The sequence below is a fragment of the Haliaeetus albicilla genome, chromosome 11, assembly GCF_947461875.1.
Source record: "Haliaeetus albicilla chromosome 11, bHalAlb1.1, whole genome shotgun sequence".
NCBI classification, from domain to species: domain Eukaryota; kingdom Metazoa; phylum Chordata; class Aves; order Accipitriformes; family Accipitridae; genus Haliaeetus; species Haliaeetus albicilla.
The window spans coordinates 25,939,301-25,957,385 of NC_091493.1; the positions used below are offsets into that span (position 1 = coordinate 25,939,301).

Here is an 18,085-nt window from a genome sequence, read left to right on the forward strand (position 1 = left end):
TGAACCAAAAGGAAAGCCTAATCCTCCCAAAGCACCAAATAATTGTGACAGTGGTGTTTTCTGATCAGCCTTATTTTTAACTTGCTGTTAAGCCATGAGCAAATCCATTAGATAACTGTGTCACTTGTAGGGCTGCATGTGATGCATGCTTTGGGTTTTATTCTTCCCATTCCAAATCAGCTGTGTTAGTTTTGCACTGACATATATAAACCAGGAAAAACAAATGTACATTGCTAATCTAAAATGCTTCCCAAAGTATTAGGAATTATCTTTATAGATGGAGCCTGTGTGCTTTGTTCAGCTAAGTTTGAGGAATTTATGTTCTCCAGAGACTTCCACCTCTCAATGGTGTAAACTGTTAAAGTGTTGAGCTCTAACCCAGCAGCAGATGAGTCTATAGCATTGTCATGCCTTCCCGGGTCCTCCTTTCTTTAAGCAATCTTTGCAAGGTGTTGCAGAAGGGAGATAATGAGAACGCTAATGTTCAGACCCAGCTTCACTGCTGCTTCCTGCTGCATAACAGTGTGTGTGTCACAGATAACAGGCTTGCAGGACAGCTGCTCCACTTTCAGGACTGACAGATGAGCTAGCAGAGGAGCAGAAACTCCTTCTCCTCTCAGTAAAATCAGGAGACTGCCTGGCTGAGCCAGTGAAGAGAAGGTGTCCCAGGCATAGTGGCCTTAGCGTGTGCTGTGACTCCTGTTTCTTTGTGTGTGTTCTGCTTTGTGGGACAGGAGAGAGATTCTTCCCAGGTGGTTGGGTAAACTTGGAAAGATAATAGTGTTGTTTTCCTGAAGGCTGAACTTAAACCAATTTTCTTTCTTCCTTCTCCCCCACCCTGAGCAGTCAGTGAATCCCTACATTGTGAAGCTCTCCATCGTCGATGATGAAGCCACACTCAATGTGAGTATTTGACTTGATTCCTCTGCGCTGCTGGGGATGCTCTTTCACATGTGATGTTAGTGTAATGAGTGCAGTCATGGTGTCTGGTAGAAAGGACGACTAGAACAGTGCTACTGTAAAGAACACCGGTATAGTGGGTTTCTGCTCTAACCTATTGCAAGAGTGCAGTTAGGCAGCTCATGATTTGGACAGTTTGATCACCAGTTAAATGGTGGAGGTGGTTAAAAAGCTAGGTAGCAAGGAACATGCTAAAATTGATCTATTATACATTTATGAACTATCTATACACTATTTGCTGTCACGTGCCAAAGAGGCACAAGATGGCTTATGCCAAAGATCATCTCATTTCCAGTGCTGTGTCATCCAATTTTACCAGTCTACAAGTCAATTCTTGTAGCTCAGTGGAAGCTTGTACTTAAGAGTCCTGCCATGTATTTTGGGTTGTAGCCACTGCCTAAGTTTTGTATCCAGGCCTGGATAGAAAGTGGCAACACACTATGAGCTGTGTGAGGTCTGGACTTAGAAGCTGTCCTTCAGCATGAAATAAAAAGCAAGCTCCATGCTAACCAGAGGGTGAGAACGATTATTCTGAGTTAATTAAATTAGCTTGATGGAAAGGATGACCAGTAGCTGTGGAATGGTGGAGGCTGTTTGCGAGAAGTGAAAAGATTACTAGTGTTTGTGGCCTTTGTTTTGAACTTTGGGGTGTCTTTCCTCTGACACCAGCTTCCTTCTGAAGTTCTTGCTGCTTTATTGAGGCTTCTTGAGTGAGTAAGCTCTGTCTGGAGGTCCAAAGAGAGTAAATGTTCTCTGTTGAACTTAGTAAACTTTAAATTTCCAACTTTAGTCAACTTTAAATTTTGGTGTCTTGATTTTTGGATGATATTTTTGTTGTATCATAGCATGTCTTAATAGTTCAAACAGCTTCAGGGGAAATTCTTCATAGCGTGCTAGGTTATCTCGGCAGGGGCAGCACTGCTATGTGTGTTCAGTGCGTGACTTCCTGCATTGAGATTTGTAATGTAAATATTTTTTAATGCTTTTTTTTCAGGGAATGGGACTTGTAATTGCCCAGGCTCTATCAGAATATAACAGGTAAAACCTATTTGTCTCTTGTTTTTCAATGCACGATAGTTGCTGTACATTTCCACAAACTTTTTTTTGTGTTAAAGCACTTATCACCTAACAGCTCTGATGCACCTGGTGAGGCAGGGAATAGTCTTATGCTTTGAGGTGCTTCGGCTCAGTTGTTGCTGTCATTGCAAGCGTAAATGCATCTGTACCAGCTGTGCTGATGTGCTTCAGGAGAGATCTTGCTGTAGGGGAAGATATCTATTGTAAGGTTTTACTATCATGGATTTTATCTCTGTATGAGCCTTGTGTAAAATCTTAGTCCCAAGTGAAAAGATAAATGACTTGCTGAGTACTTCTCTGTTAGAAAATTGATTTAACTGAAACATGATCTAAACCAAACAAATGTATCCAGGACTACCCACATGCCAAATCAGAGATGATTAGGGGTTGTATGCTCTTCCAAATGGTGGAAAGCATTAACCGCTTCTGAAGAAAGGGCCAGAAAGCCAGCAGTAGGGGTAGCATGTTCTGAGTTTCTGCTTCATAAGCAACAGCAAAAAATGTAGAAGTTTGCCTAAGAAGAAAGGACTTCAGAAGAATTGGAAACTCGAGCAATTTCTCCTGAGCAACCCAAGACTTTTTTTTCTGCAGTAGGATTCTCAAAGTATCCAGAAAAATGTTTTAATTCCTTTAAAGGTCTGCTGTTATAGATATGCAGATGACTTGCAAGATCAGCAAGTCATGTAAATGTATTTAACAGAGTAAATTATTAGAGTAAAGCAGAAAAAACCTCACCCACCCAACTTCATTCTGACAAAAGCTGTCTCAGACTATGGCCTGTTTTGCTTAGCTCTTTCTTTCCCCCTTCCCAAAAAATATAAATTGTTTTCTTTGCATGTTGCATTTTGTATGATCAGATTCCTGTATGAAAGACACAATAAATGGCCATGTGAACTTTGCTAGTCCATTTGAATGCCATATGAAGCAACTTAGCTTAAATCTGAGGTACCCAACCTATTTGTTGACTTCACTTACTCCAGTTCCAGTCCCTTCACTTACTCCAGGAGCGTGGGATCAGGCCATGAACCATAATGGTCCTCATGGTTTCTGCTGGCCATAGGGTGATCAACTCTGGTTTAGTTTGTAGTGGATGACAATTGAAATGAAACTGTTCTGTGGTTACTGACTGTGTGTGTTCATGTGGTTCATTACTGTTTTGCCAGTGCAGGGCAAAATTTCCTAAGTCACTAGGTCCTCTTGCTTCAGTGTTAGCCCAAACTGGATGTATACTTTATAACAGCACAGACATTGTTCAGTCTTACATCTTTCAGCAATCCCACTTCAACTCTACACAGTTTACAGATATTTTAATATCCTTTGCATCTCTTTTCATGAGTTCTTGAAAAGGGCTTGTAAATGTGGAAGCTTTCTCCATCCTGTATTTTTATCAGATAAGACTGTCTCATAGGGATGTAGATAAAATAACCCTAGTTCCATTTCTAACCCTGAAGCTTCATCCTTATTCCTTTTTGTTCAGGCAATACAAAGATAAGGAAGAGGAGCACCAGAGTGGTTTCTTCTCAGCCCTAACTAATATGGTAAGCAAGGAAGCAGTGTTTTTCTATTCTTAAAATAGGTGCCTTCAGGGAAGTTCAGCAAGAGGGTGTTTCCAAAAACTGTGAGTTTGGGATGTGGGGTCTGGAGGAGGACATGCATTGATGCAATCCAAACCAAATACAACTGAAATGGCTGTATTCTGAGGAGTGTGTTGTTGTCTGGCTGGGAAAGCTCTTTCAGAAGTTGAGATCTCTATTCTGGTGTTGATAACTGAAATTGTTTTCCTTCATCTTCTTCATTCTAGTTGACTTTATTTTAAAAATCACAATTACTTGTTGGACACTTTTAAACAGCTACTTATTTTTAAAACCAAGTTGCTGCTCTGCTGATGTAGCCTTAAACAGAGAAGCTGAATATTTTTGTGGCAAAGTCTAGTCTGCCACTAGCTTTAGAGATCTGTTTCTTTACTGTCTTGTTTCTCAAGCCTGGATGCACTGTAGCTATGAAGTAAGCTTGGATTCTGCAATGAGCAGTGTCTGCATTTTTTGGAGGGGTAGCCTTCCAAAGCAATTGTGAATTTCTTCCTTGTAAAGAGTATCCACTGTTCCCCTTGTTCAGTTTGGCTTTGATTTAGTCTGAGATTTAATTGTAGTCTGAGATCTGACTGACAGGAAAATTTCCTGTAAATAAGGTCAGTTCAGTGTTGACAGCGGTCTGTCAGGAGTGACATGGGTAAAACTGCTACCACTTTTGAGCAAGCAGATGGGAAATGATCTCTGTTGTCCTTTTATAGAATTGCAGACTAATCCAGGTTGGGATTCAAGATGCAGTCCTTTTTTTCCTCTTTTGTGATTTGACAGGTGAAGCATTGGTCAGTGACAGTAGTGCAAAATAAAAGGTGTTTGTAGATGGTCATCCTGTTTCCCATTTGTATTTTACTAGTATTAGAAGGAAAGTTGCATGTGTGCCTTGGATGAGAACACCTCTCCCAGGGCACTTCTGGTTTAGTTAAATCCAGGTCTTCTCTCTTGTCTAATAGCTTTCACAAATTCCTCCTATGCAATGCTTTTTCTTTCCATAGGTGGGCAGCATGTTCATAGCAGATGCTGATGAGAAAATCTCAGTCCAGTAAGTGCACAGATGTTCATTACACAATGAATGGCAACTCACCACACTGGTCAACATGATCCGCTCCATCATGGAGCTGTTCTAATGTAGTAAAGTGAACTAGAGAGAGAAGTTCTCTTGTAACTAAAATGGTACCACACCTCTGCAAACTATGGATTCTAACTTAAGTGAGAAGGGTGCAGCAGGAAGAGCCACAGCTGAATTGCTTGTAATGAAGTGTATAAAAAAACCTCTGTGGTTTTTACAAGGCATTTTTAACATATAATGGGCATGTTGGAGGTGGCAGATGGGAAGTGATGGTTTGTGCACTCTTGTCCCCAACAAAATGTTTTCTAAATCAAGGGGGAAAGTGATCACTATGAGGGTTTGTGGTGTCTGTAGGAACCTCTGCCCTTAAAAGAAAGGACTTTGCTCAAACAGTGTTTTCCCTTTAATGAGGGAGACCTTCAGCCAGAGGGGAACAAAGACTGTAGTTGAGCTCCAAAAATAGGTATTTTTATGGATTGCTAAGTACTAATAATCAGAAGAACAACTGGATTGCAGAGGCAGAGTTTTATATAGTTGAAAAAAAAATTTCTTCTTTCGGATGGGCCATGCTTCTGAAAAACTTTGCTGTTGGGATTCTCATCTGGTGTTAGCCCTTAGGTAACTGTGCTTTTGTCTGTATCCTTTCTACAGAACGAATGAAGCAATCCTTCTGGCCCTCTATGAAGCTGTTCACTTAAACCGGAATTTCATCACAGTTCTGGCACAAGTGAGTTTCAGTGTGATGTTCACCTGTTTCTTTGTAAGGGATGTCTTTGAAATTAGAGTCAGAAATGGAACTGGTGAAAAGATAAGTTTTCTCTTTTTTTTTTTTTTTTTCCCCTTGTATACTTGTCATAAGTGTAGATGAGGGCTTGGGTTTATTATACTTGTAGGAAATGCTTCCTGCCTTGCCAGAAAATGAGTGAAGTTTTGAGGGCACAGCTCATGTTGGAATGAGTAATTTTTCCCACTGAATGGGAAGGTCTGTGTGGAGAGCCTTCTGTGCCCTGTTGATACTGCCTTTAGTGGGAGGATGAAGTGAGTGGACTGGTAGTGATAAGATTGCTGCAGTTATCAGAGCAAGTCATGCTCTTGTTAGGTTAGGGTTGAGGGAAAGAGGCTGATCCAGCTCCAAAGTTGCATGAATTGCCCTTTGTGGGTGTGCACAGACTGCACATTGTTATCTGTTTGGGTATCCTTCATTTAGGGACTAAGGGACATGTAACAACTGTTGTTTCAAATACTATTTTGTGTTCAAACTTCCTTGGAGAGCCCAGCCCCTTTTGCTTCGGAGACTGTTGCCAGAGCATAGCACTCCTCCTTGTGCTGTTTATGGTGAAGAAACAGCTATGGCAGCCTTTTGAGAAGCAGTGGGCTGCTCCATACCTCTGATCACAAACCTCTGGATGCTTTTCTAAACACTGTGTGAGTTTGCAAAGGTGGTTATTGCTTGGAGACAGATAACAAGTCTGTCTGATCGAGTGATCGTGCTGTGGCTAGCTGGAAGGATAGCCTGATGTGTTTAGGAAAATGTTCAGGTTTAGGCTTTTAATTTTGGTTTGTAAGTACTAGTGGTAATCTGTGAGAAAAATGACATCAACAAAACAGTTAACACCTTTCCCCAGTTATTTCAGGTCCTCGGAGTGCAGCCATGCATCACAGGCTAGACACTTGGTGTGCTGGAGGAGACCTTCGGGGACTCCTGGCAGTAGTGGTAATGGAAGAGGTCGGATAGGCAGAACTACTGCCTCTGAAGAAAGCTTTTGTTCCACAGGTGGTTAATTTGCTGAGGTTCTCTGCCTCTCTTTTCCCCGGTTATTCATTCCTACCGCTTGTGAGAGATTTCTGCTCTTTCAGTTCTGTGTAATACCAACTCAGGTCTTTCTGTGGTCAAGATATCCCAGAGGGAAGAGAGGCCTTTGGTAGGGAAAAGAGTAGAGCAGGAAAAGAGCAGCTAGAGTAAAAGCTCTTTAATTAAAAATAAAAGGATAAACTAGTTATTTGTGAAAGGGATAGCTGAAGTGGCCCCTGATCAGTGGGTTTAATTGAAGTGGAGGCCTGATGTTCTTGGGTGGATTGTCTGTAATCCTTCATTTAAGAGAGGGCAAGGTAGGTCATGCTGTCCTTTGAAAAAACCTTATAAAAGCTGATGAATGGTCTTGTCTAAGTTGGTGTCCATTGCAGTCATTGCATGAATGACTACCTGCTGCTGTGTGGGCACATAGGAAGAGCAGGGATACAGTTGTGTTGATGCCTGAAGTGTTAACGTTTTGGTATACTTACCAGCTTGCTGGTCCTCAGTTTTTGCTGCTAGGTGGCACTATCATCTCTCAACTGACAGTGTTTGTGGAAAAGAAAGGTAAACACCACAGAAAAATCTATGGAAGCAAACGTGTTTTATGTAAGATTTTCAATGGGAAATTGTATTTTAAAGTTTAAATCTGTACCTGTAATGATTTTAAATTGTCTTTGAATTGTGGTATGTGTGTCTGTGCTTCTCATAAAATACATACATTCATAGTTGCTCATAAAATGAGGTATTCAAAGACATTGTGGAGGATATCCACTTGTGAAAAATCCTGTGGAACTAATGTCAAATCAGCAGTTCTGTATCCCTTTCTTTTATTTTGAAATTGTGATGATATATTAAGGCAGATGATACATCTATGTAAAGCTTGCCCTATGAAATGGATGCTGCTTGGCAGCCAGACTTAGAATAGCATGGCAGATTGCCTACAGTCTCACCGGTGTGGATAGATCCGGAAGCTTATAAAGAGTAAAGTCAAAGCAGTAATTAGGCAGGCAACTATTAGCAAAGATGAAGTGAGGAGAGTAACGGACTGATGGAAGCTGAGAGGATCGATAATGATAGTGTTATTTATGTTACGTGCTCTTTTCCTGCAGTGCCTGGGCTTTATAGTGAGACAGGGAAGTAATAAATTGCCATCGTCTTTGAATATGAACAGGTGGAGGGCAGGAGTGAGGAGAATTTCCTTTTAGAAAGAAAAATAAAAGGATCTTGGAGGAAGACTTCAAGTGCACACCCTTGGGTTGTTTTGGGGGGAACTGGAAGCTGTAAACAGTGTAGGCTTCTGCATACCTTTTCCCATTCTACCCTGGAGAAGGGCATGTTATGTGTCTGCTGGGGACAGCCACCACTTTCTGACGTATTTTTATGTTTTGTGGAGTAAAGAAATTGATATATAGTTTAGTTGTTAGATGTCCAAGGTCAAGAAGCATAGCCTTACTTTTTGGAGGAGAGGTTGAAGTTTCTTGAGACCTCATTAGTCACGTCTATTGCGTGAGACCTTGGAACAGTACAAGTTGCAGTCTGTATGACTAGTGCCTAGGGAAGCTATTGACCTGTGTATGTATGGCCATTTGTGTTTTCTGTTAGAGCCATCCTGAAATGGGGCTGATGACAACACCAACAAGCCCAATTCCAATGACACCTGTCACTCCACTTGGAACCACCCCGCCTTCTTCAGATGGTAAGAAATGTAATGATCTCCTGGGGAAAAACAATTAAAAACTGTAAAATAACTAGCAAAGCATTTTCTCAAGATGGCAACTAATGAGGTCTGTCTGGAGCAGATGTAACCTGATGGTCTCTTCCTGGAGTGACTTGCCTTACTAAACATGAGCGAGATTCTTTGCCCCGAGTTTGTTGCTGTTTTACCTTGTATATTGCTCAACAAAATTATGCTGATTTTCCTTCTGAAAACAATACTGTCCCAGTATCTTCATGAGGATACACCCAACCCTTTCGTTATTCTGTGTAGGCTTTTACTTATGAATATTTCTACTGTCAGGTTCTTTGCCTGTGATTACTTGTCACTGGAACAGATTTACAGAGGATCACAGTGGTTTCCTGCTTGTCGTTAATGCACTTGTCCTCAGCTTTGTATTAATTGGGATTTGAATCCAACCTGGGTGTGGAGGTATTCCTCCCTCTTGTTACCTTTTCTCTGGTAGGCTTTGTAAATGACTGGAGATCTTTCTTCTAAATGAGATGTTACATGTCCACATAAATACGCTTTCAAATCATCTAAAATAAACCCCTTTTCGTTTAAGGTATGGATAGATATAGCCTAGTTTAAGAGAAGAAATGAAATGGCTGTCGTCACGTACTTCAATGGCATCATCTAGATCTGAAGAAAGTGTTTAATGAAGGAACAGAGTCAGTTTGAATAGAGCACATTTTGGAAATATTGCTGGGGAAAAGCAGCCTGGGTTACTCAGTTATATCAGCTATTCAGGTCATTTGATACCCTAGTTAAGGATGATCCTCCTTGTGGATGATTTCTGTCTGGTTACCATGGATATCAAAAGCTTCAGTTAAAAAGCCCCCTATGCCTCAAATCTCCCCGTGCATATAACATAAAATGTAGAGGGACTGGCATTTTGTGGGCTTCTGTTCAATGTGTTCGTTGCAAATGTATCCACCCACACACCATATTATACAACTGACAGAATTTATGCTTACCTACATCTACAGCTTGCTCACACTCTCTTTTTTTTCTTTAATTTACCAAAAAACAAAAGCAAAACAAAAACTCCATCCTGCTTTCAGGAGAGGCAGTGATCTTGTGAAGCTTGAGGCTTCTTGCGGCTTGTAGGGTTACTAAGTTTAAGGAGAGGAGCTGATCTTAATGTGCAGCAATGACATCGGGAAGCATTCCTTATTTTTATTTGCTGTCACCTTGCTGACCCCTACTCTCAGTGATAATTTTTCTTTTTTTTGAGGACCTCGGCTTGGTTTAATTTGGTGGTGCTTTAGTATTGCTGTTATTTTAAAGGTATGTCAGAATTTTCCTCGTTATCTAAGGTCTTGCAACTCAGCTGTAAAATTTGACTATGGCTGAAAGTTAGCAAGAGGCTTTTTGGCTTTGGAATGAAAAGATTGCTTTCTTCTTTCTCCTGCATTTAAAAAAAAGTGTGTAGTTGAGCTATTTTCAAGTTACAGCAACATGTAGAAATCCATCTTTGAGTTTCAGGCACCTTTTTTTGTGCAGACTGGGATTAGAAATGGGTTCATATTCTGGTTTGAAATTTCTCTGGCTGTTAGCCTATAGTGTGAATTAAGACCTTTTAAAGCTTCAAAATGTGTGTTAAAAAAATCAAGGTCTGTAGCATGAACCAGGATAAGCAGCGATGTGTTCTTCAGAGTGATTTCTTTTTTTTAAAAATGAGACTTTTGCTAGAAACTGTTGATCCATAATATGTAAATCAAGTGTGCCTGTCACCATAGTTATCTAAATGTCAGTTTGCTTACTGTTGTTAAATACTCATTCACTGCGTTCATTGTAACAGCTCCAGAAGGACCCACTGGGGATATAAATACGTTTTTCAGACTTTTAGCTAAATCTATGAGCTATTCATAATATTGGGGGTGAAAAAGCTTCCAGTTTCATTGCATAGACTTTGCCAACAGACTGGGCACATTAGCAACGTGTCAGGAGCCCCAGAGCTTCAAGACTGAATGGACTAAAACAGCTCACACTTGGGGATGTGCAGCCTTTAGAAGCTAAAAGCCCCTTTATCATTTCTTTGATGTTATTCGAACAGTGAGGTTACATTGATCTATTTGGCCTGTTGTTTCCAAGGGCTACAATTTCATATTCAAGGTGATTGTGTAATCCTGAGCTCCATGAGAACCTCTGCTGTGCTCTGGGCTTCTCAGTGCTCAGTTTAAAGAAACCTGCATTTTACTGTTGGTTCATCTCCTTCATCCTTCTGTGCCTGTGCTTGCCCCAGTTCTAGGGGTAGATAAACCTTTACTTGCCTCATTACAGGGTTATGAGATATAAGGCTTGAATTATGAAAGGCATTGTTTGTTAAAGCAGACTTTTCTCTGAACCAAAATACAACTGCATACAGGATCAGATCACTTCCCCTCAGAGCCCCAAACCTAGCCATCCAAAAATCAGATGTGAGTAGTTCCTCACTTCTTGCAAGGTCCAATCTCATCATAAATACCTTCATCTTTCCTTAAGAGTGAGAAAAGCCTTGAGCATTCCTGAGGATAGATGGAAAAGAGATAATATAGCTCTTAAGATGTGTGTCCTAGTGGTCTGCAGATCTGTTTCCAGTGCAAAGGGAGCCCTATCTTAGGCTGTCTTTATAGCTTGAGAAGAGAGAGAGCCTTCTGGCAATTGTAATTCAAGCCACCTATGACCTTCTGCTTGTGAAAACCTGTGAGTTTGAGCTCCTAGGCAGCCAGAACAGTAGTGTTATTGTCATGTCAGGAGAGGCACATAGAGCTGGAAAAGATCCCCTTGACTCCTTGAATCTAGTGCCTTGTGCTTGCAGGCACATCATCATAGGATCCCTTAAATTTATCAAACTCTGTCTTAATTTGTTAAATTTGTTTCCTGTTAATTCCTGTTGGGAGGCAGTTTCAGCATCATGTTCCTTGGTTAGAAATCTTCAGCTTTCCAACCTGCATTTCTTGTCAGTTTATCATGTTAACCTTATGTTGGAACACAGATAGCTCTTTTTCATATGTTGGGTTACTCACCTGTGTATTTTGCTGTCTCGTAAGAAGGGCACTTTGTTCCTCTGGTCAACCTACTAGCCTTTCTCTAAACTTGTTCAAATATGAGTTCATCCTCTTTGAACTTGGGATCAGCATAATTATGCACAGCGTTCGAGACAAGGTCTCACCAGCACCTTGTGCAGTGCATTACTGTGTTCCTGTCTCTGCTGGAAGTGGATTTCTGGATATGTTGTAGGACCACACTCTTCAGTGCTCTGTGTTGGTAGCTTGTCATCTCATGGTATGATAGGGTACCATGGCATCACAGCGTTTCGTTGGCAGCTGATGAGCAGTCAGCTTGCCATAGAAATAAATCCCTGAATTCCTGACCTTATAGCTTGCATTGTTGAATTTCATCCTGTATTTATTATCTGGTCCTTGTTTTTATCTCGTTCTTTGTGCACAGTCTGATATTCCTCTGTGTTTACATATCCCAACTTTCTGCCCATAGCAAGTTCATTAGCAAGCAACTGTTTCTCGTGCCCAGGTCACTCTCAAAAAAGAAAACTGTTCTCTAAACTGACACTTAAGGATTTCAGGTAGTAACTTCTTCCCAGACTAATAATTTCTCCAATTGTTTCTCCTTTGCCAGATCTTTGATGTACTCTAAATTTCTGCATTTGTTCCCACCTATATGCCTCACTCTTAATTTTTCATACAGAACTGTATTGAATGCTTTACTGAAGTCCTCCTAGACTAGCTCCATCAGTTGCGGTTTTTTTTTTTTTTGTCTGAGCTAATTTATCTTAAACGATATCAGACTTATCTGGCAGGATCTGCAGGTAAATGCATGCTGCATTTTTCCTACTTATCTTTCCCCCCCTTCAACATTTCTTGTAAAGTCTTTCTGAATGGGAAGACTGAGAATGGCCCTTGCAGACAGCTCAGGCTCAGTCATCAGTAAAAATGTGGCTCAGTCACATGTTAGAGGTTTGACAGCTCATAAATTCGGTACTTCAGATGGTACATGGGGAGTAAGCAGGAGGCACATTGTGCAATTACCTGAGTAATTGAGATAGCTTCTTGTAAAGTCTAAGGCAGATGATGTCCAGTGTTAAGGTGTCAAAAGTACAGCTGGTGGTAACAAGGAGTGTATCCTAGACACGTGCCAATGAACTGCTGTTCTGCTGCAGGTATGGAAAGTACATTTCTGCTCCCTGCTGTGTTGTGATTTCTCTAGCACAGGCTATGATTGCTTCTGCTTCTTGATTTTTATAAAGTTGCTCTTTCTACCTCTCTTTTCTACCATTTTGGTCACGCAGTAATTATTACATTACTGTCTTGTGTGTTGCTTCTGCAAGAGAGGCTGTTGTTGGGAGGGAAGAATGGAATTGATGCAGACCTTTGGGAACTGAAATTCCAAAATTGCTGAAACTGAGAAGGGTCTTTGCTTGGCATGTTTCTTTCCAAGCTGAGAATGGTGTGAATGTTAGCTGTGTTGGTTGTAAGAATTAATTGGATATTGGTGAGAATATCTTGAGCTCCCTAGGTTGGGAATGTTGATGATTGCTAAAACAGCAGGCTGATCTCCCTCAGGGGTGGGGGTGGCAAAGGGGCAGAACAGGGAAGGGTATCACTTTGCTGGGTACCATAAGCTATCTTTAGACCAGGAAAAATGGTCTCTGAGGGAGTGGTACCAGTCTTCAAAACAAAATCTTTGATGGGTGGTCATGAAGGAGGAGGAGGTCAGGTGGCCCTGCAAATAAGCTGATCCTATCCCAGATCTGTGAGTCCGTGACTTGGTTCTCTGTATAGTTATCTCTTGTATTCGTGGAGGGTAAACGTGTCTTATCTGCTTTGTTCCAGTTATAAGCTCTGCAGAACTGCCTTTGGATGCTGATGTGCAAACTAGCAACCTGCTGATAACCTTCTTGAAGTACAGCTCGATTGTGATGCAGGACACAAAAGGTAAATAAATTCTGTTGATGCAGCTGTGGATGCAGCAAGCAGTGCTTCTTGAAGTCAGGAGGACATAAGAACATGTCTAGTGACTCCAGAAATAGAAGTTAACTGGAGTCCCTTTAGAGAACTGAAGGTTTCACCTTTTGAGAAAATGAAATAATTTCTTATTGTGAGATAAGAGTTATGAGACTAGGAGAGACCTAATGCTGGCAGGAGAGAAGTCAAATACAAAAAGAATGTAATAATAATAATAGTACCTAATAACCAAGTCTGTCCCTATACAGGAGGTGTGAGCATATCTGATTCCCAACTGTCAGAGAGAAGAAACCACGTACCAGAGAACTGTATTTTTAAGAACATTTAGAAGCTGGCACAGGAGGCAAAGCTCAACATTAGGAGGAAATATTTTCTTTGTCCTTTGATACTTGCTGGTTAAACAGGCTCTTTAATTATGAACAGGACAGCAGTAACTTACACTATACTGGCAGTAATTTGCTTGAGAAGATATATTTCCATACTGTGCTTTTTGTTTCTCCTGATAGTTTTGTGGGGGTTAATTTCAGCTTGCTGGAGTTGAAGTATTGCTTCATCTCCTGCTCAAGGTACCCAAGGGTGCTGTTTTGCCCAGTGGTTGTATGGGCAGTACCACAGTGTGAACATAACAAGTGATCTTTGTACCATATTTCAGCCTATTACCAACTTTTGCTGTTAAGTTAAATGTAACAACTGAGCAAAAATAGGAAGATAGTTGCAGAGCTATGACATGTGGATTACTGAACTTCATGAATGCTTGGCACTGAATAAGAGAGCAAGTGGGAGAGTTTCCTTGTACCTGCTAGCTTGCAGTGAAATTGTACTTGGCTGTGTTTTTCTTGTTCAGTATGCAAGCTAGTTGAGGAAAAAGTGAATAATTGAAATTAGGACCAAAAGGGACTTCATAAAAATATCTAGCGTACTCCTCACGACCAAGGCAGAATCAGGTTTATGTGTATCTTTTCTCAGAGATGTTGCTAACAGGTTGGATGAAGACACTCTGATAGTGGAGTGTCATTTTTGGACTTCCAGTGAAGTGTTTAACTACCCTTATTGTGAGAAGGCTTCATGTGCTTCCTAAATACTTTTCTGTGATTTAAATGAGTTACTAGTTATCTTCTTCAGGACAGATATTGAGAATGGATTATTTCTTTCTTTGTGTCAGCCGTTACGTATTTGAAGTCTGCTTTCATGTTTTCTCTTGCTTTTGTCTTTAAGCTAACCATGTCAAATCTTTGCTCAGTTGTTTCTTATAGATTGCACACATGAAGAGGGCTTACCAGCTCTCTAATCATTCTCATTTGCTTTTCTCAGGGTCTCTCTTGATGATCCAAGTCTCTGATGGAACAATTTTATGTTTTTCAATTTCACTTCTGCACTTATTTGTCACTGTAATATGGAAAGTCTGCATAGGGCCTCAGAAACTGCCAAACTGGATTAGTTTCAGGTGGAGTGAAATCTGATAGAGGGGATTCCTTACTAAACAAGCAAGTGAGAGATGAGTTTATTCTGGTGTGAGACAGGAGTTGATGTTTCTTTCTTTACTTTGGCTCTAGCTTCTATAACGTTTGAAATTTGTGTGGCTGATAGACTTGATCTCCTTGCTGCCATGGTAGTATGCGGCAATGAGCTCCACTGACTGATTGTTTAAAAAAAAAAGCGTGCCTTCCAAACCAATGCTTATTAATTCTAGTGGGTATATTCCTGTCCTTATATTTTGATGACAGACGAGGCTCTGCCTAACTTTTTTTCTTCTTGTCTAAGTCCAAGCATGTGACACCAATATAGCAACAAGAGAAGAAGAATTAATAACTCTAATTTACTCCATGTGTCTTGAGACAGGTGGGAACACTTAGAGGGGAGACTGCTTTGTTCCACATCCAGGACTAGACAGTTGTTTTGGTCCTGTCCCAGAGAGCATAATTTAATAGATTGCATTTGCTGGATTGTCCTCTTGTTTACTCTCATGTCAGTCAGAGGCAGCTGCCTTGGGACAAACAAAAACTCTATCATTTTTTCCCATCCGTAAAATAGAGTTCATACAGATATACCTCCCCATAGGAAGTGGTCTGCTTTGTTCCCTTAATGAAGGATGCTGTGAAAGTACAAAGAGTCTGTGTGAATAACGGCCTGCATAGCTGCCCCATAACTGCTGAAACCAGCATGATGTTCACAACACATTGGCTGAAGGCAGAGTACTTGGTGTGAAACAGGAGCCTTTACAGCACAATACCCAGAGAGAAGTGGTAGCAGCACCTACAAAAATATATAGGGAGGCCTTACAATAGGAGAATAACAAGGCTTCAGTGTATCAGTGTTCTTTGAGGCCATTTCTCCTGCTTTGCTGGAGTAGAAAACTTTTCACTTAAACATTTTAGCTAAGTTAAGGAGACATAGGAGAGACTTTTAACTCTCCCATTCCAAAATTCCTCTTCATCTTAGTACAGCAAGATGAAATCAGCACACTTCAGGGCACATCTTGTTAGTAAATATCTGTCCCTCAGCAGCATAGAAAAGAAAACAAAAGAGGCATTGAACTAGGCAGAACAGCTAGCTAAGCCCATTCTATCTATTTTTATAGATAACCATATACCCACTAACTAGCAAAGTGTTTGTAAAAGTGACCTGAAAAGATGCAAGGAGTTTGGCTGATGCTGTCTTCTGTTTTATATGAAAGTGGTCTGACTGTTTCAGATTTCTCTCTCCTCCAGGTTTGACTCCAAGGCAGATGTCTGGGATGTTTAGTAGTCTTGTGCTTTAGAGAAGCTATTGGAGGTCTCAGGAATGTGCAGTTTTAAGCTTCCTTGGGGTTTAGTTACGAGTATGTTGTTGTGGTTGTTTTTTGTTTGGTTGGTTTTGCGGTTATGGGGGTGTGTGGTATGAGTGGTTTGATTTTTAGAACAAAAATTTTTAAATGAACTTGACTGGACAGTGCCTTGAGCAACCTGATCTTAGCTGGCCCTGCTTTGAGCAAGGATTGGGCCAGAGGTTTCTTCCATTCTAAGTTACTCTATGATTGTATGTATCTTGGTTTTTTGGTATTTCAAGGTTAAAATTGAGAGAGAAGAGTTTTAAATAATCCAAAGAAAAATTGCATTCTTCTGTCTTAGTCCTTCTCTGTTTGAGTCTTTCAGCCCTCCAGTTGTGATTCAGGGCAAAAGCTGCTTGAAGTTGTGAGATGAATAACAAATTGCGGAACATGATCAGGGTGGACCTCCTTTGGCTTAAAATGCTAAGCCTTTGCAGACTTTCTTCTTTCATGGTTTTGCACAGAGTAGGTCATGTCTCTCAGTCTTGGGGTTAAAACTCAGGACTTTGAGCACAATGTCAGGAGTCATTCTGCTACACTGTGCTATGCCTCTACCTAAGATTTGCTGCTTGTTTCATAACCTACAGCAAAGGTGATCTTTTTTCTTTCAATCTTCTCTAAGAGAGGGAAAAGTGTGTCTCTGCTGTGGCAGAAAGATGGACTAACCCCAGTGTTTAGAATATCTGTGGAAGTAAAACTGAATGAGACCGAAGCTTCACTGATAGTTACGGTGCTGTTGGAGGTTCAAATCAGAAACTTTGCTGTTGGTGCAGACTGGTGACAAATTGGTGGGATGTAGTGGTCAGGCTGGAGGGCAAGTGCTTAATGAGAGTAGTTAAACTATTAGCTATCATGGAGGAAGTAGGAATATGAACAATCTCCAAGGCCGGGCTTTTCTCTTGCTGCAACAGTTGTCTTGCTCTTCAGCATTGCTAGGTTTGTGTGGCTCATGGAGGACTTGTTTTTTCTTCTTTGCAGATGAGCACCGGCTACACAGTGGTAAGCTGTGTCTGATTATCCTGACGTGCATAGCAGAGGTAGGTTTCTTCTGTGAAACTGTTCAGCAGATCGTGTGTTACGGGGCTCTATCTGCATGCACATCCCCTGCCTCCTGTTGAGCAGGTGCTGAAGATCCGCAGTGGTAGTGAGGACTCAGGTGCTTAACGTTTCGCTAATAAACCTGATGTAGTACTGTTAAAATTGACTTGAAACTTGAAAATTGGATCATCTTATTTGGGTTAATCAACTCCCAGGGATGAAGAGAGAAAAGAGTGAACCTAAGCCTTTTCTCTCTTAGCTGTCAAGTGACCTTGTGGTGTGGCTTTTAGATGAGTGATGTGCTAATGGCTTTCAGCTCTGTGCTGTTCATGGTAAACGTGGGCAATGCTGTATCTCTCCCGCCTAAGAAGGATATGAGTCTGAAAGAAAGCCCCATGGTTATAGGCAAGCAAGACTAGTAGCAAATCTGGTAGTAGGGTGAGAAAGCAGTATCATGGCGCTACATCAGCAGTCCTGGCTGAATGTGGTCCTGTCTCATGGGAAGTATGTACTAATGGCTTGACTGGTGTCCTGAATGGTGATTGAGTTCGTGTGGCATTTGCGTTTTGCTTGCTTGCAAGTAAAGACCTTTCATGTGTAACAAAGAATAAAAAGCAGCAATGTTGATAGCCAGTGTAAGGATTCTGAAGTAATGTTTCTTCAGGGTGCAGCCTGAAAGCTAACCATCTGCATTTCAAATATTTATAATTAAATGGTTTTGGCACTTGAGTTCTTCAGGTGGATGCATAGATACAAGATAAGAAATTCTGTTTCTACATAGCAAGGGCATATTTTGCTTCTGGTATTAAAGGGAGGGTATATTTATTACTCAATTTGGCTGTGCATTATCTGGAGGGACCACTTTGATTTAGAGCTGGTCTTAGAATGAGCTTTGCCTGAGGGGTGGGACAGCTGATAAACTTACCTGCTAGTACTGCAGTAACTTCTGGTGTGATGGGTCCATCAAAACGCCGATATAAACCTTCGTCCACGCAGTCACAGGAGCTTGTGTGCTGGAGAATCACCTTGTGAGTTATACAGCACTTGTTAAACTCTTGACACTGTGGTGCATGCAG

At 41.0% G+C, this 18,085-nt stretch overlaps 1 protein-coding gene across 2 annotated transcripts in view; it reads left to right on the forward strand.

Moving 5' to 3' along the window:
- Nucleotides 1–18,085, forward strand: part of ARMH3 (armadillo like helical domain containing 3) — a 130,319-nt gene that overhangs the window by 18,338 nt on the left and 93,896 nt on the right. For both annotated transcript variants that reach the window (XM_069796801.1, XM_069796802.1), the window contains exons 9-16: nucleotides 847–903; nucleotides 1,955–1,998; nucleotides 3,515–3,575; nucleotides 4,616–4,662; nucleotides 5,341–5,416; nucleotides 8,087–8,180; nucleotides 13,034–13,135; nucleotides 16,950–17,008. In XM_069796801.1, coding sequence (XP_069652902.1) covers nucleotides 847–903; nucleotides 1,955–1,998; nucleotides 3,515–3,575; nucleotides 4,616–4,662; nucleotides 5,341–5,416; nucleotides 8,087–8,180; nucleotides 13,034–13,135; nucleotides 16,950–17,008 — 540 coding nt within the window. The remainder of the gene's footprint in view (nucleotides 1–846; nucleotides 904–1,954; nucleotides 1,999–3,514; nucleotides 3,576–4,615; nucleotides 4,663–5,340; nucleotides 5,417–8,086; nucleotides 8,181–13,033; nucleotides 13,136–16,949; nucleotides 17,009–18,085) is intronic.